Genomic DNA, 27,097 nt, shown 5'->3' on the forward strand with positions numbered 1-27,097 from the left:
AGATATGTAAGCCATATACATTTACAAAAGAAATTATTTTGAAATCATGACAGCAGGAGCTATGGTATTTTTGCACTAAACGCCCCACCATTTAGTCTTTCTACTTATGAAATGTCAAGTTGATATCTAGTATATTTTTCAAGGTGTTCCTCATTCAAAATGTGAATGAAATAAATTACAAATATCTTTCAAACTATGGAAGCAAGAGTAGTGTTTCTTGTGCACTGCGCACCCTCTCAATGATATCTACGTATTTACAAGTTTCAAGTTGATTCTTTTATTATTTTCAAGATGTTCGCTGTAACAAAATTAAATTGAAAATAACACAAGATAACAAAACTAAAATGTGGAAGCAAGAGTTACATTTATTGTGCACTGCAAATTCCCTTGATGAGATATAGCTATATACATTATTATGTTTAAAGTTGATACTAATTTTAGTCGCCGAAAGATACTTAAGAAAGAGCAATAACTAAAAAATTATATAAACAAGCAAGAGTTATAGCGTTTATGCCATGCACATCCCCATAATAATATTCACATACCTTTAAAGTTTCCAATAGATACCTCATTTAGTTTTCCATATGGACACGTTTTAACAAAAGATAATAACTATAAAAATAGGGCAGCAAGAGTTATGGTTCTTGTGCATATATGCGATCTATCAGAAGTATCAAATAGATAACTCTTTTAGTTTTCGACATGCTCAAGACTATAATGTACAACTAATTAACAAAAGGCACTAACCCTAAAAAGGAGAACAATATATATGTTCATGTGTACTTCTTCTAAGATCTACGTATAACAAACGACGGGACAAACTAAATATATATAATAATAGTTTTGTTACGTACTTTGTGCATCGTCGACAGAGAAGACTCAAATCAAAGTGAGTTGATGTCATAGCAAAATAAGTTTTCAAGTTGACTTACCTTTAACATATATATCCACGTCTTCCTGACGAGCCAGAAAATCTGGGTCCACAAGGGGTGGTCCTTTGGGGTCCACTACGTTCAGACGGACAGTTCCGGTACTCTTGGGGTGCAACAGTGTCACCCATATTGTGAAACCCTGTCTGGAGCCGAAATTCTTCGCCCCCGATGCTAGGTACTCGGTAAATATCTGCAGACAGTATATTATTTTATATAGGCAAGATCGAAAGTATACGCCACCAGGGTAAATGTTATTCCGAATCCTCAGCTTTATCATTATATCCTTATCGAATACTATCCGATGAAATATTAACAAGAGACAGCTATATCTCCCGCCGAGATTTTATTTGATTTTGAAGTGGTGAACTTGATATGAACAAGCGAGTCTTTTGCACATCGTCCCAATGACCTAAGCATTGTTTTTTTAAGTTTGATCAAAATCATTAAATAGGTAAATGAGATATGGATCGGACACGAAATGGCTCAAACCTTTGACTTTGGAGCATGACCTTTCAATTGAACGAGCATGATAGACTCATGTCTTCTGCAAATGGTCTGAATGACGTTAATGATGCTGACGAATTTCATGAACATCATTCAGAAGTAAAGAATCTAATTAAATAAGGACCGTACAGGGACCGTACAGGGACATAGAGGCTGCAAAAATTAACCTTTAAGTATGACATTGACCTTGAGAAGGCGTGACCGACTAAGTACATCGGCACATCGTCTCAATGTCTAAAACATTGTATCTAAACTGTATGAAAATCTTTCGATTGATAGGAGATATTGACCAAACACGAAAATAGGGGCTAAAACTTGAAGTAAAAGCTTGCCCTTCGACTAGGGTGAAGGTCTGTGATTCCCGTTCAGAAGAGTGGGGACGTCCTTTATAGGGACGGATTTAATACTATTTACGTTATTTACATGTAGCAGACGGACTTTTATCATCATTCATGTGGTGGAAATGTTCGGTCCCTCAAATCTGGTCCGATAGAGCTTCAATATGCTCCCGATATAAAACGCAGAAAATCTTGTCGTCCTAAAGATTAAGATAAGTATCAAGCATTTTAGAAGACGTGTTCTCACCTACAATTACACAGCAAAGAACAACTATTAGTGTCTTGTTCTGTGAAAGCTGGTCATAATGCATGTGCGTAAAGTGTCGTCCCAGATTAGCCTGTGCAGTCCGCACAGGCTAATCAGGGACGACACTTTCCGCTTAAATGGTATTTTCTGTTTAAAGGAAGTCCCTTTTTACCGAAAATCTAGTTTAAGCGGAAAGTGTCGTCCCTGATTAGCCTGTGCGGACTGCACAGGCGAATCTGGGACGACACTTTACGCACATGCATTATGACCAGCTTTCTCAGAACAAGACACATTACATCTTTTAGAGAAATAATGCGAGGGTACCTTTGCAGTCCTGATTCGGATCCAATTGACAATTATACATTTAAAAGCATCTTAAAACCAGCTCCAATGACACAATTCATTTTGTCCGGAGGAGAAAGTTTGGACAATATGAATACAATCAGAGAACAAACATCGCAAATATTGAGATTATATTACAAGCAAACGTGTGAGGAATTAGATGAAGAGTCCCAGAAACGTGCTATAATTGAAACTGCTTCTAGATTAATCAAACGTGATATTAAGTCTAAGGTTATGAAATTGACGAATCGGTATCCGAGTATCGTGCGAAGTTCATAGTAGATCATAAACTCTACTTATGGGATTTGAAAAAATACAGCGGATTTTGTGGAACCTGATGTTCTGATTAGTGATTTAGATTTGTTGGAGTTGTATGTTTTCTTTGTCGCCGATAATGTGGACCACAATATTATCACCATTGACAACAAAGGTACTTCTCGTGGGATGGGTATCTATCAATCCCGGAACATTGACGGACTCTCTGATTCCACGAAAACAGATCTCAGAGCTGAACATAAGCAATAAGCAGAAAAATCCTATCTTGGAGTACCGGTTGACAAGGCATGCTTGTCATGATGAAGTATTCGAAGACCTGTTGCGATTTCTGGATTATGAATAGAGGATCGATATTATGTGGGAAGCCTCCTTCAGCTTCAGGCAGGTAAAATCGAATTTACACGGAATGATGCATATTTTGTATCAGGGGAGCCAGCACCATGGGAAGTAGTTAGTCAAATTCTTGCATATGATCAATATGTCCTCTGGAGACAAATCGTGCATTCTGTCAAAATTCGTCTTGGTTTGCAACTTTTCCAAGAACCACAACATTCCCACCATTGTGACGTTTTACTAACCCGGGTATTGGAAGGCTTCAAAATCATCATTGATGCGCCATAAAGTAGTTGCCTGAAAAACATTGTTAGGATGTTGGGTTGTTTTCATACACTCATGAACTTGCTGGGGGCAATAGGAGCCCTCGTGGAAGGAGCCCGTCTAAAAAACACACCGGTACTTGAGACTGTTTATGGGGAAAATGAAATTCTGCACATTATGACAGGGAAAAAAGCTGTCCAGATGGCTTTGCGGGACCTTTTTCTTGTTGACAAGTGCCTACACAGCCAGCTCATATCTGAAATGACCCAGGAAGATCCCGATATTCAGATACTGCAGGATCAGGGCTAGGAGTTGTAATCTTCCCTTCTTACGCCGCTGGCAGATGCTGCATGTTCTGAGATTTTGATCATATTCGAGACGGCTACAGAGAAGACGAAACATGAAATTGCCAAACCTCAAAGACAAACCAATTTCGGCGGAATTATCAGTTTATGGTCAGCATGACAAGGATATTGGTAAAGGGGGATCGTACTGGGTGTTGGCTGATCCATTTGCAGGTAGAATCCGATTGTCTATCCGTCTTTGCTGCAACGTGGCACTTCAATTACATGTACATTCGATCTGCTTATTACAATCATCAGCAAAGAAGCAGCCTAGAGGAAACGTACCCGACTTCTATCAAATTTCGTTGATGGTTTTTACGTTGTTCGTAGGGCAATCAGTGCTGGGCTTGGCTAAGCAGTGATGTTGTTATTTAGCAAACATTAATGAGGTCTCTTAAGAGCAAAGGTGGTCTTACTGGCGACAGTGTGATGACAAAGAATGCAAAACCTTTGGACCCAATCTGCCCCTCTAACATCCGAGTACAACAGTGCGATGCAGGATTTTACAGACCTGGTCTTATACTATACTAAAAGTCCACAACACAAAGACTCAACTGAGGCGCGCATCAAAACAGAAGCTTCTGATCTGGATAAAATGCAGACAAAGATTACAACCTGCTAACCCTACACAGCTCATCCTACTCTGAGAAACTATGGCGTTTGACATAAAAAACATCCCTTTTGAGTCAAACGTTGTAAACTTGTGGTCCTTCTTATTGTGGCGATGGCTATTTTTGAACGCCAAAGTTCGATTTCTGTGTAACAAAATAAACTTACACTATGTCTGATATTTTTAAAGTGTTCTTTTACCCCCGAAACCTGTATATAAACACAAAAATCATCAAAATTGAGTGGATAGTAACATAGTTATAATCAAAAATAGGTTTTGGCGGCCATCTTGAAAAACAACAGCATTTTTTCCGGAGGTCCGACTTCGGTAAAATTTCGATATGGTATAAAGTACCTTCTACCCTTCCAGGATCTCTCAAAATATCTTTTGTAGCAAATTTTGGGGGGTCAAAGTGTATATTGACCAGACTATATTGTAGATTGCATTCCCATTAGACATATTTTCCAGTTTTATTCGATGTGTTGACTACATAGATTTGAAAAAAAAACACGCCACATATGAAGCATTTACATAAACATACCTGTATTAAAATCGATAGCATTCATCAAGTTCCAAATTATTGATTTACAGCGTGACGTATGTATGTCCCGACCTTGGTAGACTTTTGACTTACGGATTAACTTCAGGGAACAGTTTAAGTCAGTACTATACAATCTGTTTGATGAAGCTCCTTTAGTTTGGTTTTGAAAAGTGTCATGGTTGAATGGCATTATTGTAGCGTTTCTTCCGCATATACAGACATAAGATCATATAATTAAAAATAAATGTGAACAATATGAACATTTGTTAATCATAACATTATTTAACATTTGTTAAACATAACATTATTATTTAAAGCAACAAGTAAAACCATTTTCAGCTCAAATTTTGTGACGTCGTTTTATATAAACCTTTTTTAAAAGAGGCTCGTCGAATGAGGACCACAACTAGTAAACAGTCCACGTTGATTATACTCACACACCGTACGTGCGTCTTAAAGCACGTCAGAGCATTATATATACCTCATCCTTGTAATTCAACTGTTGCTCAGTGTTTTCTCTCACTCCCCTTTCTTGGGCCGCGGGCGTCACGTGAAACTGAATATCCGGCATCCCTGGGGGCGTGGCCGAGCCTAACCGGAAGAACGAAAGCTCCGTCACGGGGGACGACCTCAGCCGACCTTTGATAAGTAAACAATAAAGCGAATTTTCCTATTCACAAAGGTATCAAATAACTGAATCATACCAATGAAACGAACGTCTCCATACAGCAATGTGTTGAAGAACTCAGGCAAAATTAATGAAGCGTATGATTCAACACACACCGATGTTCCGAATTATTCAGACAAGCTCAATAAAGCCTATGATTATACACATCAGTGTGTCAAAAGTGCCCAGACAAACATAATGAAGCGTATGTTATTAAGTATTTTTCTTTTTTGCCATCATATATAGTCCCTTATTGAATGCTTCTGTTTAGGTAATGCATCCTGTATGGTTTATAAACGATACTATATATTTGCACTAAAACCGTACCTCCGCCGGACCACAGGTATTTCATGATATTTAGGGGGTTAAGCACCTTGCTCCTGGTGAGCAAGTCGGTACTCGTGCATGGAGAGTTGACGGGTACAAGCAGGTGGTCCTGTAGATTCTCTCCTACCGGCAGATCCTTAAGCACCGGGATCTAAACATATAACATGTTAGCATGTTTTCTGTAAACACTTACCAAACAATAACGATGGCTTACTCACCTTCAAGAAGCCTTGAGTTTTTTTTTAAATGCGATGTGGTTCAAGTTTTGAATAATGCTTATATTGTTTATTGCATGCTTTAAACGATGTGCGCATGCACACAAGATATAAAAAACTGAATAAAGGAACATGACTTATTTTAATCTTTATACTGCAGGCAATCAATCAGCAATTTAATAGTACATTAATTATGCTGAAAAAGCGAGTTTTTTCTTTATGACGGAACGACAATTGATCGACCCTAAACCGAAGCCATTGATAAGATATTTACTTATAATTCACTTACACATAGTGTATCTTTTCTCGTAAATATTTCTTGATGTTCTTAGCGTTTTGATTAATAATAGTTAAGTAACATTTTTTATACATCACCTTGGCTGCATCGAGGTGTTGCCTAGGCCCTATCCCTGATAACATCAGGATCTGCGGACTCATGATGGCGCCTGCGCATAGCACTACTTCCTTCCGGCATCGGACGGTGACTTCCCGTCCATCCTTGTTTACCAAAACGCCAATAGCGCGGTTGCCTTCAATGAGTACCTAAGAATTGTCAAGCGGCTTTATTCAATATTACCTTAACCCACTAATGACACGTTATTATTAAGTTCTACATGTACCCGATCAGGAAACACTTCAACATGTAGGCTGTCACACAAGTCCCCGACCAGGATAATTTTGTAGGAGTAAGAAAAGGATATCCGTAAGTTCCATCAATCTAACCTAAGTATTGGATAGTTATGACATGTATTCAGATATTAGTCCTTTTTAGTTATTGCAGTATTCAGATTTTTCACTTTGACGGTCAGACGTTCACAACTGAGAAAACGTGCATATTTCCCTGCTTATTCGCACGAACTTCTATACGCTAGAGTATTAAGCAACTTTCAGTTTCGATTTAATTTTCAAGGAACAGATGGAGTACCTTCTCCACGTGCGAGTGTATGGATATGTGCAGATTGGGACGGTTCATTGCTGGCCACAGAAAGGCACGAGAAGTGCTCGCACGCAGCCCATTCTTTGTCACATTCGTAAACGTCGGCGACAGCCCTGTATAGAGCTCGCATTAATACATGCATATCAAAGAGAACGACTGAAACAAGTACTCATATTGAATAAACCAAGAAAACCAGTGGCCATACTACCCCTTTAAATAAACACATCGCCATTTGAATAATATGAATCGTGTTCTGAGAAAACTGGGCATTATGCAGTCCGCACAGGCTAAAAAGAGACGACACTTTCCGCCTAAACTTAATTTTCGGTAAGGAGGGACTTTATTGAAGCTAAAAATTCCATAACAGCGGAAAGTGTCGTCCCTGATTAGCATTATGCCCAGTTTTCTCAGAACACGACTCATATAAACACGTGGCTATACTGACCTGAAAGGGAAACACGTGGGAATAATTAATATAAACAATTGAAAAAGACATGTTGAATATTGGATTGCTCAATAAAGGAACTTACTAAAACATTTTCGTATTTTTGAAATAAAGTTCTATTAATGTATTTACTAACAAAAATATAATATCAGGATTAATTATTTATAAGTGTAATGTTTGAAAAGAGTTACTAAAAATATTCTCTGATAAGTGAATTGACACATCTGAAAGCAAAACAGGACGCGATACCACTTTGTCATTTAGGCTTTCGTACTAAAAGACGAATGTTTAATACTCTTAAAAACTGTACATTCACGCATATTATTTCCTAAAGGCTGTGCTTTACAAGAGGGATGGCGAATTTGAACTTTCTTCAGGACAATGTTTAAATTATTTGTACCTTTAAACTCTATAATTAGTTTTTATATGTCAAAAAGTAAAAAAAATGTCCCGAAATCATGCCAGCAGATTGACAGATAAAAGGAATTTTGTGCTGATCTGATAAAAAAATATCTTCCATAAAAAGCACCGTCCAAATGTGGCGTATTTATGCACTGCGCCAGTATACCTATCATTTCACGGCCGTTGTAATCCACGGTTTTGTATCCGAGCTCCTCTCCGGCGGAGCGGAACACCTGGGACAGTGAGGACGGGCTGTACCGCGTCACTTCCTGCGGACCGCGCGTGTTGTGGTACTCTAGAGGGTGGGCAATAGCAATGAATAATACATTGAAACTGATATACACGAATACAGAAAACCCAAGTAAACGGAATAATATTGAGTAAACAGCCATGCCTAAATCGTTTTCAGGATTTCAGTATTGGGATATTTTCACTCTTAAACTAAACTAATAGATGTATTAATGTTGCCAATTTCACAATATTTGAGTAGTTGCTTTAATACGAAACAGAAGACATTTCGATACATAGGACTCCCTTAATAAAATGTGTTAAATATAAGTTGACCATGCACAGCTTATTTCCTCAAACCTTTTTCAATGATTGGATCGCCATTGTTAATGTCAACGAACGCCTCTGACTTCAGGAAGTAGGGCATGACGTCTTCGTAGTTCCATCCCTCGCAGCCTAGCTCCTCCCACCTGTCAAAGTCCAGGCGACACCCCCTCACGTAGATCATCGCGTTCAGGTTACTGCTTCCCCCAAGTATTTTCCCTCTTGGATAGTAATTTCGCTGTTAAACAATGCTATAGTCTTTGTAACGATAAACAACTATTGCTGGGGGAATTTCTTTGAAAGTTAAAATTATAAGCTTGATAGACCGCCCATATAAAACTGGACATAATAATGTATTTCCGTGCAAGCGAACCCAATTATACATTATGTCCTTACAACTAAATATAACAAATAAAGAGCAAGCCTTCAATTATCTAAATTGTTTATATACTCGCAACATATATGCACTGGAGACCAACTCGTCGAATCGGGACGGCAAAGTACTCTTTAAATTATATAAAATAGTAAATGAAGTAGACAATTCTTTCACACTATGGTTGTGAATTGAAAAAAAAACAAAGTGCTAATTACTGTAATTTGTAATGTCATTTACATAATTATCATCAAATGTGCTATTGTTTCGCTCGATTCGTCATTTTCGGCTCGGGTACTTCTTAAATGTACCCCGAGTACTCTTAAGTATATTTAAATGGTACCCCGGGTACGGAATTTATACTTATTCTTATCCGGCCAAGTAAGACTGTACCCGACTTTTATTCCCTCCCAAAAACCGAAGTGGTAAAACGCGCTACGGAATACGAAATAAAATATTCCTTGAACAAAATATGCCCCAACATGCTTTTTTGAGTAGGAGTTTCGATAATATAGAGACAATTTAACAGAATATTGACATAACTATTAACATAATTAATTTGTAAAAAAGCCGACTACGACCAATTAAGCATAATAATTACCAGGTACATTTCAGTATATTTTCCGTACCCAGGGTACATTTAAGTATACATAGGAGTACCCGGGGTACATTTAAGCAGTATCCGAGCCGACAATGACCAATCGAGCTATAGTTTCAGCTGTATCGTCGTAGTTCATATAACTATTTGCATAAAACACGCATACGTTTCCCTTGAACGCTTTCAGGGCGTGTTTTTGCGGCTCAACTGACAGCATCCAGTCCCGATGGGTCCGCTGAAGGGCCCCATACATCATAGGGACAGCCACCATCTTGTCGCCGTAGTCGTCGCCGCCGGCCTCCAGCAACAGGATGCTACTTCCGGCGTCCTCCGAGAGGCGGGCAGCCACCACCGCCCCAGCAGACCCCGCGCCAACTAAACAAAGGGGGCGAGATTATTATGCTTATAAATAGATTAATTCTCTAAATTTCGAAAGACAATTACTTTGAGAAACTCACACTTTTTTACATTCTTCACTTTAAAATTTACACACAAATATTCCAGCCATGTGTCGCTTATTTTTCTTTGCGAATTTGGCATGTGATGGCATTTAGCAGAAATTTCATAAACATAGACCTTGTGTCCTAATTGTCTAAAAATACATTTAAACATTCATTTCTTTACGTTTAATATATTTATGTTTAGTGTTCATCCATATAAACAAAAACATTAGAAAACAAAAGTTTTTTTTTGCCGTAAACGAACTATTTATACACTGGCTCGGTATAGAATACTGTTGATGGTTACTAATATATAACATACTTATCATATGTAATATATTTACTACAGCACTTACCCACAATATAATCGTATTCAGGAAGAAGTGTTTTGGTCACTTTTGTACCCTTCCGACCAAACAAACCTGCCATAGTTTACTCCTGCAAAATCATTCATTATCACCGTGAATTCACTATGTACATGATCGGCATGAACATGAACATCATTACAAATTAACTTTCCAGATATCAAAGATTAATTTCCGTGAATTTTTCTCGCATTTTACATTATATTTATTCATTGTATATTTTAGTTTAACACCAGGGATTAGACTACCAATTGTATTAAAATAAGGACCTAATAGTAATCCCGAACTATGAGATAACGAAATACACAGACGACAAAGATGGTGACAACAACACGCTTCCTTACTTGCTGTTTCGATTGACAATTACAATATGAGATATGTCTGAACGTACCCTGTACAATGATTTTAAAACTGTACTGTAGCATAAAGTTATAATGATACATTTTCGTTACAGTTACCTCCCAAGTAATCCTTCAGAATTCAACTAGATTTGTTAATTTTCATTCATAAACACGCAACATTCTGTTCTACGTACAAGTACGTGAGGTACGTCGTCCTATTTTCTAACCCTGGTATTTAAGATTAGACCGATGTACAGTTTTTACAAGCGCATGTTTTCAATATAAAACAAATCAGTTTCAAATGAAACGCATTTACACAAGATGAGAATTACAAGACTGTTTTTCATTCGTCTTCATTAATACAATCGAGAAAATGCGATCGGTTTTGTCTCAGTACATCAAATTTCCTGCTGGCAATCGTAAAAAAATACCTTATATATTATTTCTGTATGATTTCACTCAACCGTGTAGTGTGTGTTTTACTGACGACAAGCTTCCATGTATGCACATTTCATCGTTTATAATTATATCTGTTTTGATGTACTACTCTGTATTAAGTTTGTATTCCAAACTAACGTTGACTAAGTGAAAAACAACAAGAAGTTTTAAGAGAGAAACGTCTCTTTTCCTACAAACAATCAGCTATCTTTATGTTTTTAAGTTACATCAACTTAAAGTGTATGTTTCACAACGTTTCTTTGAGTGCTTATTTGAGCAGATTTTCTTAAATGTAAGACATGTTGGAGTGTAACCGGAATTAAAAATAGGTTAGGATACACACCAGTAGGTTAACAATACTGAGGGTAAGAGATAAATATAGACTATTACTCACTTGTTTATATAAAGGTTATATCCATAAAAGGCAAACAGTTTTCAGCTCAGTGGATATATGTAGGTGTAATGATTCGTTATTTTAATATGTTCTTGCATATTCAACAGGTATTTCAGTGAGAAAAGAGGTAAGTTAAAATTTGAGATTTGGAATTCTGAAATTTTATGTGATTCTTGCTAATATATTTATACGATAAAACGCCTTTTGCCAATAAGCTATTGAGTTAATGTTTAAGGTATCTTTACATGTACTAGTATGTCTATGTAAGTTATCTTATAAAGTAAATATGTATTCTGTGTTTTAAATTTCAAAGGGTTATTTAATTGAATACGTTTAAATGGGGTATTGAATCCACAACCACTGGTGTATATTTGAGTAAGTTACACTATACCATGTCGATCGTGATCGCATGGTAATTATGAATACAGAAGCAGAAGTGTTTAATTATTAAACCTGTTTTGTGATGTGGTCTTTCCTAATATCTAGGATTTTATTCGTGCATTATAGAATTATTTCAATTTTCTTTCACAAGTATATACGCACGCCTCTATATATGAGAATACATGTATGTACACCAACTTTGCTATGCTTCGATCTTAAATATTAGCAAACCGAAGACAAATGTTTATATTTAGACTTCCATATAAACTATCAAACTTGAATACTCATTTATTACTTCTTGAATGCGTTTAGGCGGTCTGGTATTGACTGTTTACAAAACATATACTCTTTAGTTTCATGCAGCTTGTTATATGCAGGGTGGATATTTTACGTTGTATATTTAACTATATTCTCCTGAAGCGAAGTGCCGAGTGCTGAGCGCACTTTTTACTGATTGTCATCTTTCTCTGCATTCCAGATCAATGTTGCTAAGGGAAATATTTCCGTAAAAATTTGTAACCTAAAAGTCGTCAGTCTTATACACATTGGTCAGGTTTGGGCTTGTAAGATACTTGCAACAGTTCTCCGTTTGGTCTTGTATTTAAGCGGTAACTATATCGTAGCGCAAAGTATCAAGTTAAGGTGTGTACTGTTACTGATTGTGATGAAATAAATAGGTTTTCAAAGAAGGGTGGGACTGAGGACTTTTTATTTAATGAAACATTGTGTCGTCAAGGAGATTATTGTTAAGGTCGTCATGTATCCCTAAAGTCGTCACTTCACCGAGTTTTTAAAAATAAAAGACTACACAACAGTTCCCTAATGAAGTAAGTGTTTTAAAACATGAAACATGCAATTAACAAAACCAATTTTTGTATGTTGCATACATACACCAAGCATATTAAAATCGTCAACCATGACGTTCAAGATAATATGCTTACTGTAATTATCATTATAATATTAATGACAAATGAAACAAGTAAATAATGAATGTCTAACAGCATGAAATGGAGTTAAACGACTGGTATTAATTAATGATACACTTAAACAGTCACACACAATATTAATTTAATGTCCCTTTTTAACATTTCGATAAAAAAAGCTATTTTGAAAATTTCGAACACAAAACAAAACTAAGAAAAAAAATGTTAAACTATTAAACAATAGCATTGTGATATTCAGGCTACGGTAACGATTTTACTTTGACGTAGTATGATAACGATTAAGAGTACATTTATTATTTTAATTCCATGATTTTGATGTAGATACATGTATGCATCTGCGCTGTCGTGGTTACCATGGATATGTCAGATTCGTCGATCTTGAAGGCTATGGCTCATGTCTGTTGCGGCCCGGTGCGTAGATTGCGTACAATGGGTACATACACTTTCCTTTGTTTAAAGAAACTCATAAACTGCCTTAGCGCAATCGCGTTTCAAATTCCCAACTTTTCGGGGGCCATCAAATACTGCCACTGCCATGGAATCGTAGGGGCTATTTTTTCTCCAGTTCGACGTGATAAATGCTCAGCAGTTCCAGCGCCTTCGACCATAATGGTGCATTCCCACCACTTGGACATTGCGTATGACGATCTTCTTCATAATTGTATACCTGAAGAGGACAACATGTTATATGCACTCGGTTTAGTGATGTTTATTTCTGTTGAGTGAACTTGACTACAGAAAGGCCATTCAATGCTTAATGTTAACCTTTATTTAACGTCACGATGCTATGTGTACACTCATATTATGGTTACGTGTTTAATTGTTCTGTATTGATTTGGTCTGCAGGTTTATTTTGATGTGTCTTAATTTATTTTTATTTTTTTCTTGTCTTCGTTTTCTTTTCGGCCTTAATTTTTTTCTCTCTGTTTATTTTTCTTCCATTTCTTTCTTTTTACGTCGTTTTCCAATTTCGTTTTGAAGTCGCTTTTCTTGTCGTTCTAGTTTGCGCTTCTCCTTTCATTCACTTTCTTCTAACTCTTCCTGTACTTCTCTGCTTGTTAACACCCTGGCGTTTTTAATCCCACGCTTGTTGGCCGATCTTTGTGTCGGCGTTGGAACTACGAGAACGTAGACTAGGTCCTCTGTAATGAGGCCCGCCCTTACCAAAGGGTGGTCCACAACGGTACATGTAGGTACAGTCGGCTTTCTCTGTGTTTTCACGGCTGTTGTTGCAACAGATAGGACGTCAGGTTTTTCTACAGGATTACGTGCACTTGCTGCTTGGCTTTCCACCTGGCCCTTAAGGTGACGCCATGTTTGAAACACAGTATCGTGTAAGTCGATGCTGCAGTTATAACACTCCTCAAACTTGCTTTTTTTTCGGGGTGTCAATGTACACTCCATCGCAGCACGTGCAAATTCTGGAGGGCAGTAGGTAGCACTGTTTTCTATGGGTTGCGTGTCGCTCAAAGACTGCCGAGAAACGCTTGTTGTTGCAACGTCAGTATTCCATCATCACCACCGGTGGTGTCATTTTAAGAGTCATTCACTGTGGCCATAGGCGACTTCCAATAATGAACAATGGTGTCATTTTAAGAGCCATTTACTGTGGCCATAGTCGACTTGCAGTAATGAACGATGGTGTCATTTTAAGAGTCATTTACTGGGGCCATAGTCGACTTGTAGTAATGAACAATTGTGTCATTTTAAGAGTCATTCGCTGTGGCAATAGTCGACTTGCTGTAATGAACGACGGTGTCATTTTAAGAGTCATTCACTGTGGCCATAGTCAATTTGAAGTAATAAAAAAGGTGTCATTTTAAGAGTTATTTACTGTGGCCATAGTAAACTGGCAGTAATGAACGAGGGTTTCATTTTAAGAGTCATTAACTGTGGCCATAGTCGACTTCTTGCAGTAATGAACAATGGTGGGCTTTTAAGAGTCATTTACTGTGGCCATAGTCGACTTGCAGTAATGAACAATGGTGGGATTTTAAGAGCCATTTACTGTGGCCATATACGATATTCAGTAACGAACCTTGGTACGATTTTAAGTGTTATTTATTGTAGCCATATTCGACTTCTAGTAAAGACTATAGTCTATTTTTAGTCAAGAACAATATTCGATTTTATAATAATCTACAGTGGTGAAAGATGAGGTGTACTAACGAATGCAATTTGAATAATTATTTTATCACGCCGTGGCTAGACTCCTAGAAGGAAACAACTAAAAAATTAGATGAATTGTTTTAAATGTAATAGATAGATATATAGAGATAGACTTATTTCGATAATGAGCAACATAACATAATACAACAACACATACATACATTTTAAAATTTAACAACATTTAAAATATGTTATTAATGAAATGCTGTGTGATGAACAATGTCAGTAAGCATCAATATCAAGGATGACACAAAAAAGAGATGATAATCTCTTGTTTCCATTGTGGTCCTTTCTACTGATGGTGGTCTGACATAGAGAGGCATGGACCATGAAAACAAAATAAAAAGAATCATTACAATATAAAAGAACAAAGGTATTTATAAAAATGACTCAACTATGCTGTTGCTCAATTGATTATGACAATGTAACAAGATAAAAAAGAAATACCTTATAGTAACTGATCTATGTAGCTATCTCAGACTAAAAGCACAACGTTACAAATAAAATAATATCACATTACTCTTGGGACTAGTTAGGAGTTGAAAACAAAACATGAATAAATAGGACAATAATCATCATTCTAAAAAGTGGTTCTTAACCGCTCCTTTTAAAGTATCGAAAGTGGGAATACTCCTTATATGTGGAGGTAACATGTTCCATAACTTACATCCTAGGTAAGCAAACGACTTAATCCCAAAACTTTTAACCTTTGGAGGCACAAATGACCCATGTTCACTAGACCTAGTTCTATAAGAATGAACAGAATCCTGAGTTACAAAGTTTTGACTCATGTAGCTTGGAGAAAGACCATGCTTAATTTTGAATACATGACATAGTGTAATTTGTTCCACTCTTTTGGAAACCGGCAACCAGTTTAAAGAAACAAAATGTTGATTGCTGATATGAGACCTGGGTTCTAGATTGAGAACAAATCTGACCAATTTGTTTTGGGTGATCTGGAGCTTATCCTTCCAATATTTATTTAATCCATGAAACCAGAAGGAACACGCAAAGTGGCACTGGATAAGTGAAGAAACCAAAAGTCTTTTAGTGTGGACTGTAAGAAATGCTTGTTTCCTGTACAAAAATTTTAACCTGGCATTTGCCTTTTTGATGATTGAAGTAACCATGGATTCACCGGTTAAATGTTGATCAAGGGTGGCACCTAAATATTTTACTGATGAAGTTGAATTAATAACCTGGCCATTACATGTAATATGAAGATCCTTATTTTGCTTAAGTTTCTGCTTAGACCCAAATATGATAGATTCAGTTTTACCAAGATGCAGAGACAATTTATTATCAACTAACCAATGGCTAACAGTTTCAAGATCTTCTGCCAATTCTTTTTCAATAGTTGACCTATTTTTCCCAGAAACCAAAATAGCAGAATCATCTTACATATAGTAACAATTGTTTTTGACCACTGCGGACATGTCATTAATATAAATTAAAAACAAAAGGGGACCGAGTATGGACCCTTATGGGACACCACATGTAATCATACAAGGCTGTGAGAAGATACCAGACACATCAACAAGTTGTTGCCTATCAGATAAATATGACCTGAACCAACGCAGAATACCTTGACTAAGGCCTAAGGCTTCAAGTTTCATAATAAGGGTAGAATGATCAACAGTATCGAACGCTTTCTGTAGGTCCAGTAATACCATGCCTATAAAGTGACCTTTATCCATTTCAAATTTAATATAATCAGACAAGTGAATGAGACAAGTGTCAGTTGAAAATCTTTTTCTGAAACCAGACTGAAACTTGTATAATATTTCTTTTTCATTGAGATAGGATTCAATTTGGTCATAAACAACCCTTTCAAAAACCTTAGATATGATACTGAGTATGGACACAGGGCGATAATTGCCAACATCACATTTATCATTTTTCTTAATAGTCCGTCGGTCGGTACATATTACGAAGAAAAACACGTATTTGCTTTGTACTTTTACTTAAACCTTCTGAACATCATGCACAAACTTTATCGTTGAACTTTTTTGCTAAATAAAACAAAATTGTTGCGTAATTTATGTTTCAGATTTTTGCAGACTATGGAAATGAAACGCAGACAATTGAACAGAGACGAACCCCTTCTCAGCGGCGAGCTTCCGGCGGATCCGGAACCGGCGGTGGACCTCGACGACATGTTCACGGAAGCGACAATCCCCGACAGTGAACCGAGCCTATTCGCCGCAATTCGGTACAATGACCTGCGCATGATCGGCCAGACTCTGCGCTCCGGTTTTGACGTAGATACAAAATTTACAGGTGCGTCTTTGATTATATTTCTTCTTCGCAACCTGTACGGAAATCCGTATACCATTTAACTCTTTATACGTGTGTAGATATAAAATACTATGTTCCTAAGCAATCAACTTTTACGCATTAAGATTTCATAACAAAGCAGTTTATAAACACCTTTTATAAAGCGTGGTCATTTTATACACTAATGCTTGTTTGAAAAAGCGTGCCAAAATAGCACAAAAATTGATAAGCCTGAATTCGAAATATTTTCAGCGTAATTTCTGGTACATAAAACATCTAGATCCTGAATCTTACAATAAAGATTTTAGAACTTTGTCTTTTCCTGTGACTCTAAAAATGTTCGTATACAATACAGAAAATGCATTGATATTTTGTTTTTAAGAACAGCACCCACATATGCATTTCATAGCATTCACCATAACCGGGGTCATTCAAAGTGTTGTCCCTTCTCCCATTCACAGAGGGTGTGTACCAGCTCCATGCTAACACGCTAGCCCACCGACTTCGCATGACGCATTACGCGGCCTTGCATCTCGCCGTCCTTCACGCAAAACACAAGGTATCTTTACTTTCAGTCAACGTAGAAGCTCGATGGCTTCTAAAGCCTAACTCAAAATAAGACAGTCTAGAGTCTGTTTCTTGGGTAGAACCAGAACTTAGTGTAGTAAGATCTTATGGACGATCCCAAAGCGGGGAATCAAAATGGGATCTCCTTATCACGCGACCGTCACCATTTACACAGCGCCATCATAACTTCTTTGAATCACTTTGAAAACATGTGCTAAGTGTGTTTGTTCTCTTATAACGACCGGCACACATTTCTGTCGAGCTACTTTTCTCGTATTAAAAACTGAAAATGTCTTTTCTATTTATATTTCTTATATGTTTTGGATAACAAAATTACATTTAATTGTAAACTTAGCGTTATGCTTTGTATTGAATTATATTATATAGATAACCTTAGGTGTATTGCATATGTTTTTTTATCTCTTATTGCATTACGTTATTGTGTTGCTGTTCATATTGTATATGTACTCCATGTCTTGATTAAACTTTATTCGTGTGATATTACATGCAATGCAATATGCTTAACTTTCATTGTTGAGATATTACAATCGCAAAAATACGCATTTCTATGCATAGGCTCCTTCATGCAAACAATTGGAGAAAACTTTGACGATTTCATTAAATATACATAATCATTTCATTTTTAGCTCACCTGTCACGAAGTGACATGGTGAGCTTATGGGACCGTGTGATGTCCGGCGTCCGTTGTGCGTGCGTGTGTGCGTGCGTGCGTGTGTGCGTGTGTCCGTCAACAATTTGTTTGTGTAGACAGTAGAGGTCACAGTTTTCATCCGATCTTTATGAAATTTGGTCAGAATGTTTATCTTGATGAAATCTGGGTTGGGATTGTATTTGGGTCATCTGGGGTCAAAAACTAGGTCACTAGGTCAAAAAACAGGTCACTAGGTCAAATAATAGATAAACCTTGTGTAGACAATAGAGGTCACAGTTTTCATCCAATCTTTATGAAATTGAGTCAGAATGTTTATCTTGATGAAATCTGGGTTGGGATTATATTTGAGTCATCTGGGGTCAAAAACTAGGTCACTAGGTCAAATAATAGAAAAACCTTGTGTAGACAATAGAGGTCACAGTTTTCATCCAATCTTTATGAAATTTGATCAGAATGTTTATCTTGATGAAATCTGGGTTGGGGTTGTATTTAAGTCATCTGGGGTCAAAAACTAGGTCACTAGGTCAAATCATAGAAAAACCTTGTGTAGACAATAGAGGTCACAGTTTTCATCCAATTTTTATAAAATTTGGTCAGAATGTTTATCTTGATGAAATCTGGGTTAGGATCGTATTTGGGTCATCTGGGGTCAAAAACTAGGTCACTAGGTCAAATAAAAAAAACTTGTGTAGACAATAGAGGTCACAATTTTCATCCAATCTTTATGAAGTTTAGTCAGAATGTTTGTCTTGTTAAAATCTGGGTTGGTATCGAATTTGGGTTATCTAGGGTAAAAAACTAGGTCACTAGGTAAAAGTTAAAAGAAAAACTTGTGTAAACAGTAGAGATCACAGTTTTCATCCAAACTTAATAAAATTTGGCCAGAATGTTAATCTTGATTAAATCTGGGTTGGGATTGTTTTTGGGCCATCTGTGGTCAAAAACTAGGTCACTAGGTCAAATAATAGAAAAACCTTGTGTAGACAATAGAGGTCATAGCTTTCATCTGATCTTAATGAAATATGGTCAGAATGTTTATCTTGATAATATCTGATTTTGAATCGTATATGGGTCATCTGGGGTCAAAAATTAGGTCACCTGGCCAATTCTAGTAAAACCTTGTGTAGATGAAAGAGGTCACAGTTTTCATCACGTCTTAATGAAATTATGTCAGAATGTATTAATTGATGAAATCTGGCTTGGGATTGAATATGGGTCTGATAGAATTTAAGTTGATGTAGCAAGGTTAGTCAGGTGAGCGATTTAGGGCCATCATGGCCCTCTTGTTCTATAACCAGCTAGCACGTGACATAGAAGATACATCCTGAAACCGTTCACACGAGTCACAGCCATACAATATATTATGCTATGCCAATGAGTGTTACATATACTGGATTATTTTGGACCGACTTCCTTGGAATAAATTAGAAGTGTATTTTTTGTCTTATTCTAGATAATTGCCAAGCTACTCGCACACGGTGCGGACATCAACATACGGGATGAACAGCAGCGTACGCCCGTGCATCTTGCTGTGGTCGCCAGTCGGCTGTCCGTTGTAGAGACACTGGTCAGAAAAGGTAACAAACGTGTTGTAACTTTGTACATGCTTTCTCGCTAATTAACGTATGAAAGTAGCGAAACCCCATTCATGAGCAAAAATATTAAATAAATGTTTAATTTCAGGTGCAGAAATACGTGTGAGATCATGTATAAATCTCATTTGAGTTCTTTAAGGGCAAAAGCGTCTCTAACGAATATATGCGTTACTTTTTTAATACAATTCATAATATTAAAAAGTTGCTTATTAGTCGAGAGTCAGCGATTCCTCGAACACTGGTTATATAATAATAACAGTGTATAATTCATTACTAAATTATATAATGTGAGAAAAACATGTTGCTTTAAATAATAGTATATCATCCAAGAGATTTCTCAATAAACCTCTGCATAAACACGGATGCTAGTCATCTCTCGTAGAATATGTTTCAATCTTCCTACTCGTAATTGAGCTTAAACAATACAACACAAAATATTGCTGATTCAAAGGTTTCAAATACGCAAAAGGTTAAATACAAACGATTGTCTGTTACAAAAAAGGAGCAGAAATCAACGCGCGGTCATCAAGCGGAAGGTCGCCTCTCCTGGAGGCAGTGATATCCAACAGACTGGACATAGCGCGCGCTCTAGTAGACCTTGGAGCTGACATTGACCTTCAGGATATAAAGGGCACATCGGTTCTACAGCATTCCTGCTTCAGACGACAACCGAACCTAGATTTTATACAGTTTCTGTTATCAAGTAAGGCACATTAGTTGCAGACGGTATCGAGGTAAATTGAACTAACGTCATTGAGATTTAATTCATGATTTTACATGTACAATTATATCAGTATGCCTTAAATGTATTTACGTACGCAATCATTGACTTTATACAGAACTTTTCAATCAATGCATACACATTACCAGAATGGTTCGTAAGAAATAAGAAATATGAAAAATCCGATAACATATGTGTACTAGCATCAACTTAAGGGTTTATGGTCATTTCCTCAAAAGTTAGATTTTAATAAAACCAAGGCCTTTTGGAAAATTTCGCTTTTTGCAATCAATGATTGCGTTAAAATCTCACCACAAACTAAACACATACACATGTTGTATTAGGTTGTGGGGCATAAACCATGTCTGCTTACTTCAGCAATAAATCCATCCTTATTTTGAAATAGATTATATGTTCAATACGTTTCCTGACTTTGCAGAGAAATGTGACGTCAACATCAGGGGTATTTCGGGTTGCACTCCCATGATGTTCGTGTCACAATTTCAGAGCATTGATGTTGCAAAACTGCTTATAGCCCACGGAGCGAACATTAATCAGGTAAAGTACCCATTTCTATTGAGTCGCATCATTTATGCTTAGTTATCACTGTATGTTTTAGTAATGCAGTGCTTATGACTTGAAAAGAGAAAAAATACTCATTAAAAAAGTCTCATTTTATATCACTGTAAGATGACCATTGTTTTCAATAATTTGAGTTGATGTTATTCACTGATAATATAGCCTACTTTGAGATTCATTAATCCATTCTAACTGTTTATTAATTTTAAAGCCACACTGATTGAATTGGGCTAATTGGATTAAAATGTTGTTTGACCTTTATTCAGTTGTCATATTCTAAATAGTTTATGTTTACCAATCATCACGTTTCATTTTGATTTTAGTCCCTTTAAAATAAACAAAGTTCAATTAAAATAAAATCATCACTGAGCAAGTAAGTAGCGTGTTGTCAGTGTTATGCAACCGCAATTAGAATTAGTGCTTTGAGCGTTTTGATTGTAAACGGTCTAAATACCAAGCCAATGGAACATACTGTGATAGCCGATGTCTTTTCAATAACACGCATACATTTCTATGCAAATTGCACATGTATATACGGTGGTATAGAGGTGACATTCACTCCTTTTTTTTAAAATTGCACTCCCCCTTTTTCTATCTCGTGGCCTCGCTTAGTAACTCGTGGCCACGAGTTAGCTATGTCGTGGCCTCGAGTTACTTGGCCAATGAAATTTTTTGTTATGTCAATTCTTCCAGTTCCATATAGTCTTTCACACAGGTGGTTAGCGTGTGGCTATGATATTAATTAGTGAAAACATCATTTTGAATGATAAATAATCATATTATAACGAAAAATTAACTTTTCTGAAAAAAAAAAATTTCACTATCAAATATATATATATATATTTGATAGTGAAATATTTTTTTTCAGAAAAGTTAATTTTTCGTTATAATATGATTATTTATCATTCAAAATGATGTTTTCACTAATTAATATCATAGCCACACGCTAACCACCTGTGGTCTTTCATGGGGATCTTTATACAAAGGGAAGTAATCATCACAGTAAAAATCCGCTTTGGCCAGCTATATGTTTGCGTACAGAATATTTGCACACGTTACGCAAACTTTGATTGGCTGACACACTTTGTTCCCTCGAGATAGCTAAAATTCTCTCCTCTTTTGTTTAATGCACCCCTCCTTTATTTACTGCACTGCAATGCTCTTTATTAATTGCACTCCTTTTTATTTAGTTTTACACTCATCTTTTGTCTATCTCGTGGCGTCGACTTAGTAACTCGAGGCCACGACATAGCTTACTTGTGGCCACGATATAGTAAGTCGTGGCCTTGAATAACTAAGTCGAGGCCACGAGATAGAAAGAAGAGGAGTGCAATTTAAAACAAGAGGAGTGAATGTCACCTCTATGCCACCGTAGGTATATACAAGTTACTCTCTTGTTAAACAAGAATTGATTTTAACAGACATTTAATTCAAAATAATAAACATTATTATCCTGTTGTAGGATGGACATAGACATTCGAAAGAACCAGCCTGTTTACAGTCGACACGCAGTCGATATCGAGCTGATATTTAAAGAAAACACATGTGTAAGCCCTTATAAAATCGCTATTAAATTCGTAAAATAAAAATCATAATTGATGCATCATTTCAGAAAGACGCTAAAGGAATGACTCCAGTGTATTTTTGCACAGACCACAAAACTCGCCGCCCCGATTACTTGTTGTACCTGATCCATCAAGGAGCGGACCTGAACATCAGCGTTAAGCAAGGTTTTTTAACTACAATATTCTGCGTTTTTGTGTGAAAAAAGTGACACATAATATCTTTTTCTTTAATGGAATGTTTTACCTTTAATATATTTTATTTTCCTCGTAAATAGGTGTGTGAGGGTCGAGGCATCCCACTCAAATTACACAGTGTATAAAAATATAGGCATATTCAAACCCATGTTATACATTTCATCAGCAAACGTTTTCTCATTAAATATAAATAGCAGTTGTTAAAGTAATTATTGACCAAATAAAACATCTAAAAGTCCCTTATCACAACATCTGGAAAACCGTTAACAATAGTTCCAATGCCTTGCCTTCACACACACATAACAATAGTTGATTTCATTAAATGCATGGTAATGCAAATATAGTTACGTTTAAGCTTCTTTAAGAGTGGGTTTGTTTTGCTCGTTTTACATGTATATTAAAGCATTTTGATCACATCAAATGTTACGTCATCGTCATCATCATCAATCCCTTGACCGGTTTGGCCGTTTGGGGGAAATGAGGACGCCGATACAGAAATCAAAATGTGTATGGCAATTAGTTTAAATGTTAAATTTAAAAGCCCATACGAATGTGCATGTCAGAGTATAAAGGATGACATATTTAGAAAGTTCGAAAAATGATAACACCCAGAACACAGTTATGTTATGAACTGATTTCCAAAGTATATGTTGAATAGTTTCGCATTCAGGTTGACATAAGGTGCAGTGTACTATAGTGAAATATCCAATTTGAAGTAATAAGGAGTTTGTTCCTATGTTTCTATGTACAAAGCTATATTGAAACCACTGTACATTAGTATCCCGTGTGATACGAAAAGGAATATCGGCATATCGAAAATATGTCGCCATTGTTGTTGGTTTTTTCAATATAAATAAAAATATCAGCGCACGTGCCTATGCACACTAGTAAAACGCATTTTTGATTGTTATGTAATACATATGTTTTGCACAATTTTCATTTACTAAGATGGACCGTAGGATATTCGGAATAAACGGCTCTATAAAGGACGTGTCAGTAAAGCTTCTGAGCTTCATGTAATTTGAAATTTTGGTGATTTATATGTCATTTAATTAGATATTTAACTATTCAACGCAATCGTTTTCATTTTTAGAATGGTATAAACATTTTATAGAATAAGGATGTTTCGTTAAAAATATGGATTGGTTATGTAATAAATTTCATTTGATTTAGTTGGTAATTCTTAAATCCTTCAAAGTTTAATTTGTTGACCGTTTCAGATCGCAGCTTGCTTGACATGGCGATGACCAACTCCTCCCTGCAGACGATACTCACCCTGCTGTTCTGTGACGTGTCCAGAGAGGCCTCTGTCATCATGGATAACACATATGTATGTAAAACGACCAATATAAGACATAAACACAATCGTATTAGGTGCTGACTTGTTTTCATCATGCCATAAGCATTTCTAACTTGCGATGCCGTTTCTGGCTGTGTTTGCAGTCACTTTTCCACACACGCGCATTATCGTTACAAATGCTAGTTATCTTTGACATTTTTATGGTTTTACCCATGGTACATACATAATGATTCATATATATGAAGTTACTTCGTAAAAGTCCTTTTCTTAGGCTTCACACCATACGTCATAGATATTGGTGGCGTTAAAAAGCAAACATTATCATAGTGATTGTAAAGTAATATATAGAGATATTATTACTCCAATATGTTATCAATATTGTCAAAATTGTCATAGGTAGACCTCTAAATACGTATCTTGCAGAAAAGAATTCACTGAAATCAATGAACGTTTCTTGTTTCAGATGCAGTATGTTTTCGAGAGGCTACCTGAGTTTCGGGATAGGTTGGTAAAGGAGCTGTACACTCCGCGGACATTACAGCGCCTGTGCCGGGAAAAGATCCGGACATGCTTGAACCGTGAGGGACCCGCCAGAGTTATGGACCTTGATCTACCGCGCACCTTGCAGGACTTTGTTCTGTGTAGGGATATACAGCCAGAAGACGTTGCCGTCTGAGAAGAAAGGTTCAACTCTGTGTTATCACGTCATCTTGGACACGTACTAATGACACCAAATGTACACACAAGAACGTCCAAAAGTAGTATATAGCATCAACTGGAGTTGTTTCAATTAGCCCTCGCTCGTGAGTTAGCATTCAAATACCAGTTGCATAGGTGATTTTAAACGTTAACATGTCGACTTATGTGAATCACAACTTGCTTACTAGTTGTAACCCACGGAAGCTTAGTGCAACGGTCTCCTTTGAACTTTTGCTTTATCGACTGAACAGAACAGTTTATCATGTAAAGTGTATCCTGTTGATTTATTGTGCAGCAGTCATGAATACTTCAGTTTATAGTTAACTGACCGAGCTTCGCGAATATTGAGCAGTAGTATAGGCACTTGCGTAACGTCCCATAAATACAAAAGTATTGTGAACTATAGATAACTGTGTGGATATCAAAGGGCCCACTATAATTTACTGAAAGATTTGATAGAGTAATAAGGAGCGCGTGGTTTTTACAACATACACGTGCCTTTTTGACATCTATTTAGAACACTTTCGGCATTTATAGTGAGGAAATAATGGAATGGTTATGCAAAACGTGGTGAAATGTTTGTCTTACGTAGGTAATAGTACAAAGTGATGTTAATGTAATCAATTGCATTCGAAAACACACACCGTTTGATTTTTAAACTTGCATTTTTAATGAAAATATATCCTATGAAACTTATGTCTTGTCAGAACTCTTTATTGCCTCGAACATAATAAAAATATATATAATAATAATAATAATTATTATTATTATTATAACATCCAATAAAAATTATAATTGTATTTTTTCCTCGAGCATGTTGTTGTGGTAGAATTCGGAGTATGGTGGAGGAAAACGTGAATAAATTCACACTGTGTGCAGACATAAATGTAATTTATAAAACTATGGCTACTATATTTAAGTGTACATGTAAAGTCCAGTAAATATTGTAAGCCCTTCATATTTTTAATTTAAAGGTTCACTTAAGCACAAGCCTTCAACTTTTTTAAACAATACAGAACAAGTTGATTGTGTGATGTATTCCACGGCGCAAACGGCGAAAGGAACATGATGACACAGTAACAGATATATCACACCGAGTGTGAGTAACTCTCTGGAACCTAACAATCTTGTAAAATCCTAGTAGTATATACCCTTCAGGAGCGTCGGCAACTTTTAAACATTCGAGTGGCGAGCTTGGACCTGCCTATAAAGAATCTTTTCATTCCGCCCTGTATAATATCACACTTAAAACTGTTACAATGATTGTACTTATAATCAAATTAGGACGCAAATGCTTCAAGTTTATTATATAACCTTATTTATCTTAACGATGGAATGGCATTACGTGTATATTTTTCAATTAAATAGTACGTATAAACGGCTTAATAATACACGTCATATAATTATAATAGAATTTTTAAACCTCGGCTTCTGACAATAATACAAACAGAATCGATATATCTAGTTTACAAATATTTAAGGACATGACTAAAACGAGACCAGACCTTTCACCTTAATTGAAAATCGTACATTATTTGTAACAATTTAAATTTAAAAGTTGCCTCTAGAAACCAGTACGCCGAGGCCCGAATAAGAATTTTAATGGTGACTGCAGCGATGCAAAACTGAGCAGGTTGTGAAAAAAGATGCTTCGTAAACTCCACACCGTGCAAAGGCTCAACAAGTCCCATGTAGACTCAGTCGTACTGCACGGTTAAGACACCTGGATATTTAACGCGGACACAGAACGCAGGTCTTTGAACACAAATGTCTACGACAACAACTCCACATGTCCTACATTGAGCTTTTATTAGCCCACAATAACACCACCTGGCGACTATAAAACGTCTAATGCTGACTTTTTTTTGAAAACGTCACGAGGCAGGTAAGACTTTCGGTTCATCTCAAAAGAACAAATATGTGATCATGTGGCGCTAGAAATCAGGGTCGCTTGTTCGATTCCCAGCTCAACCCTCACTTAAGTGTTTCGTATGAAACGTTAAGACCGTGTTTACTGTACTATATCGGACTTAAAGACCCAGCTAGAGTCGTGGTCTCTGGAACGGGACGTCTCTTGAATTTTGGATTGACCCCCCCCCCCCCCCCGAATGGAAGCCAACTTATATATTTTTCGATGTTTGAAATTTATTGAATGAGTCGAAAATTACTTTCCCTTCAGTATGAATTTGCCGCTAGAGGCTCTGGAA

General features: G+C 36.6%; 3 protein-coding genes across 6 annotated transcripts in view; 2 read left to right on the top strand and 1 right to left on the bottom strand.

The window, feature by feature from the left end:
• LOC127876400 (poly [ADP-ribose] polymerase tankyrase-1-like) overlaps window positions 1–27,097 on the top strand; it is a 66,913-nt gene that overhangs the window by 15,545 nt on the left and 24,271 nt on the right. The gene's annotated exons all lie outside the window — the stretch shown is intronic.
• LOC127876398 (L-sorbose 1-dehydrogenase-like) overlaps window positions 1–27,097 on the bottom strand; it is a 30,486-nt gene that overhangs the window by 2,356 nt on the left and 1,033 nt on the right. The window contains exons 1-10 of one of the 2 annotated variants that reach the window (XM_052421602.1): window positions 10,511–10,670; window positions 10,044–10,125; window positions 9,414–9,622; window positions 8,313–8,514; window positions 7,891–8,019; window positions 6,866–6,990; window positions 6,316–6,483; window positions 5,726–5,876; window positions 5,213–5,370; window positions 933–1,122 (exon numbers count right to left, since the gene is read on the bottom strand). In XM_052421602.1, the coding sequence (XP_052277562.1) occupies window positions 933–1,122; window positions 5,213–5,370; window positions 5,726–5,876; window positions 6,316–6,483; window positions 6,866–6,990; window positions 7,891–8,019; window positions 8,313–8,514; window positions 9,414–9,622; window positions 10,044–10,116 (1,405 nt within the window). In that variant the 5' untranslated portion in view covers window positions 10,117–10,125; window positions 10,511–10,670. Of the gene's footprint in view, window positions 1–932; window positions 1,123–5,212; window positions 5,371–5,725; window positions 5,877–6,315; window positions 6,484–6,865; window positions 6,991–7,890; window positions 8,020–8,312; window positions 8,515–9,413; window positions 9,623–10,043; window positions 10,126–10,510; window positions 10,671–27,097 lie in introns of those variants that run through there. The other variant, XM_052421603.1, reaches the window with a different exon arrangement.
• Window positions 11,180–25,586, top strand: LOC127876401 (serine/threonine-protein phosphatase 6 regulatory ankyrin repeat subunit A-like). 2 transcript variants are annotated; one of them, XM_052421609.1, is made up of 9 exons: window positions 11,180–11,284; window positions 16,770–16,999; window positions 17,458–17,555; window positions 19,690–19,813; window positions 20,334–20,534; window positions 20,992–21,110; window positions 22,744–22,861; window positions 24,112–24,221; window positions 24,655–25,586. In XM_052421609.1, exons 2-9 carry the CDS (start codon window positions 16,783–16,785, stop codon window positions 24,865–24,867), a joined length of 1,200 nt encoding a protein of 399 aa, XP_052277569.1. In that variant the 5' UTR covers window positions 11,180–11,284; window positions 16,770–16,782; the 3' UTR covers window positions 24,868–25,586. The 2 variants fall into 2 exon arrangements, with proteins under 2 accessions (XP_052277569.1, XP_052277568.1); XM_052421608.1 differs by having other exon boundaries at window positions 11,210–11,352.

This window comes from Dreissena polymorpha, chromosome 4 (assembly GCF_020536995.1).
Source record: "Dreissena polymorpha isolate Duluth1 chromosome 4, UMN_Dpol_1.0, whole genome shotgun sequence".
Taxonomy (NCBI): domain Eukaryota; kingdom Metazoa; phylum Mollusca; class Bivalvia; order Myida; family Dreissenidae; genus Dreissena; species Dreissena polymorpha.

Excerpts from the sequence above, each read along its gene's own strand:
- LOC127876401 (XM_052421609.1), top strand. The coding sequence starts at position 16,783 with ATGGAAATGAAACGCAGACAATTGAACAGAGACGAACCCCTTCTCAGC. Across the intron at positions 22,862-24,111 it reads GAACATCAGCGTTAAGCAAG|ATCGCAGCTTGCTTGACATG; the intron begins GTTTTTTAACTA and ends TGACCGTTTCAG. Across the intron at positions 24,222-24,654 it reads TCATCATGGATAACACATAT|ATGCAGTATGTTTTCGAGAG; the intron begins GTATGTAAAACG and ends TTCTTGTTTCAG.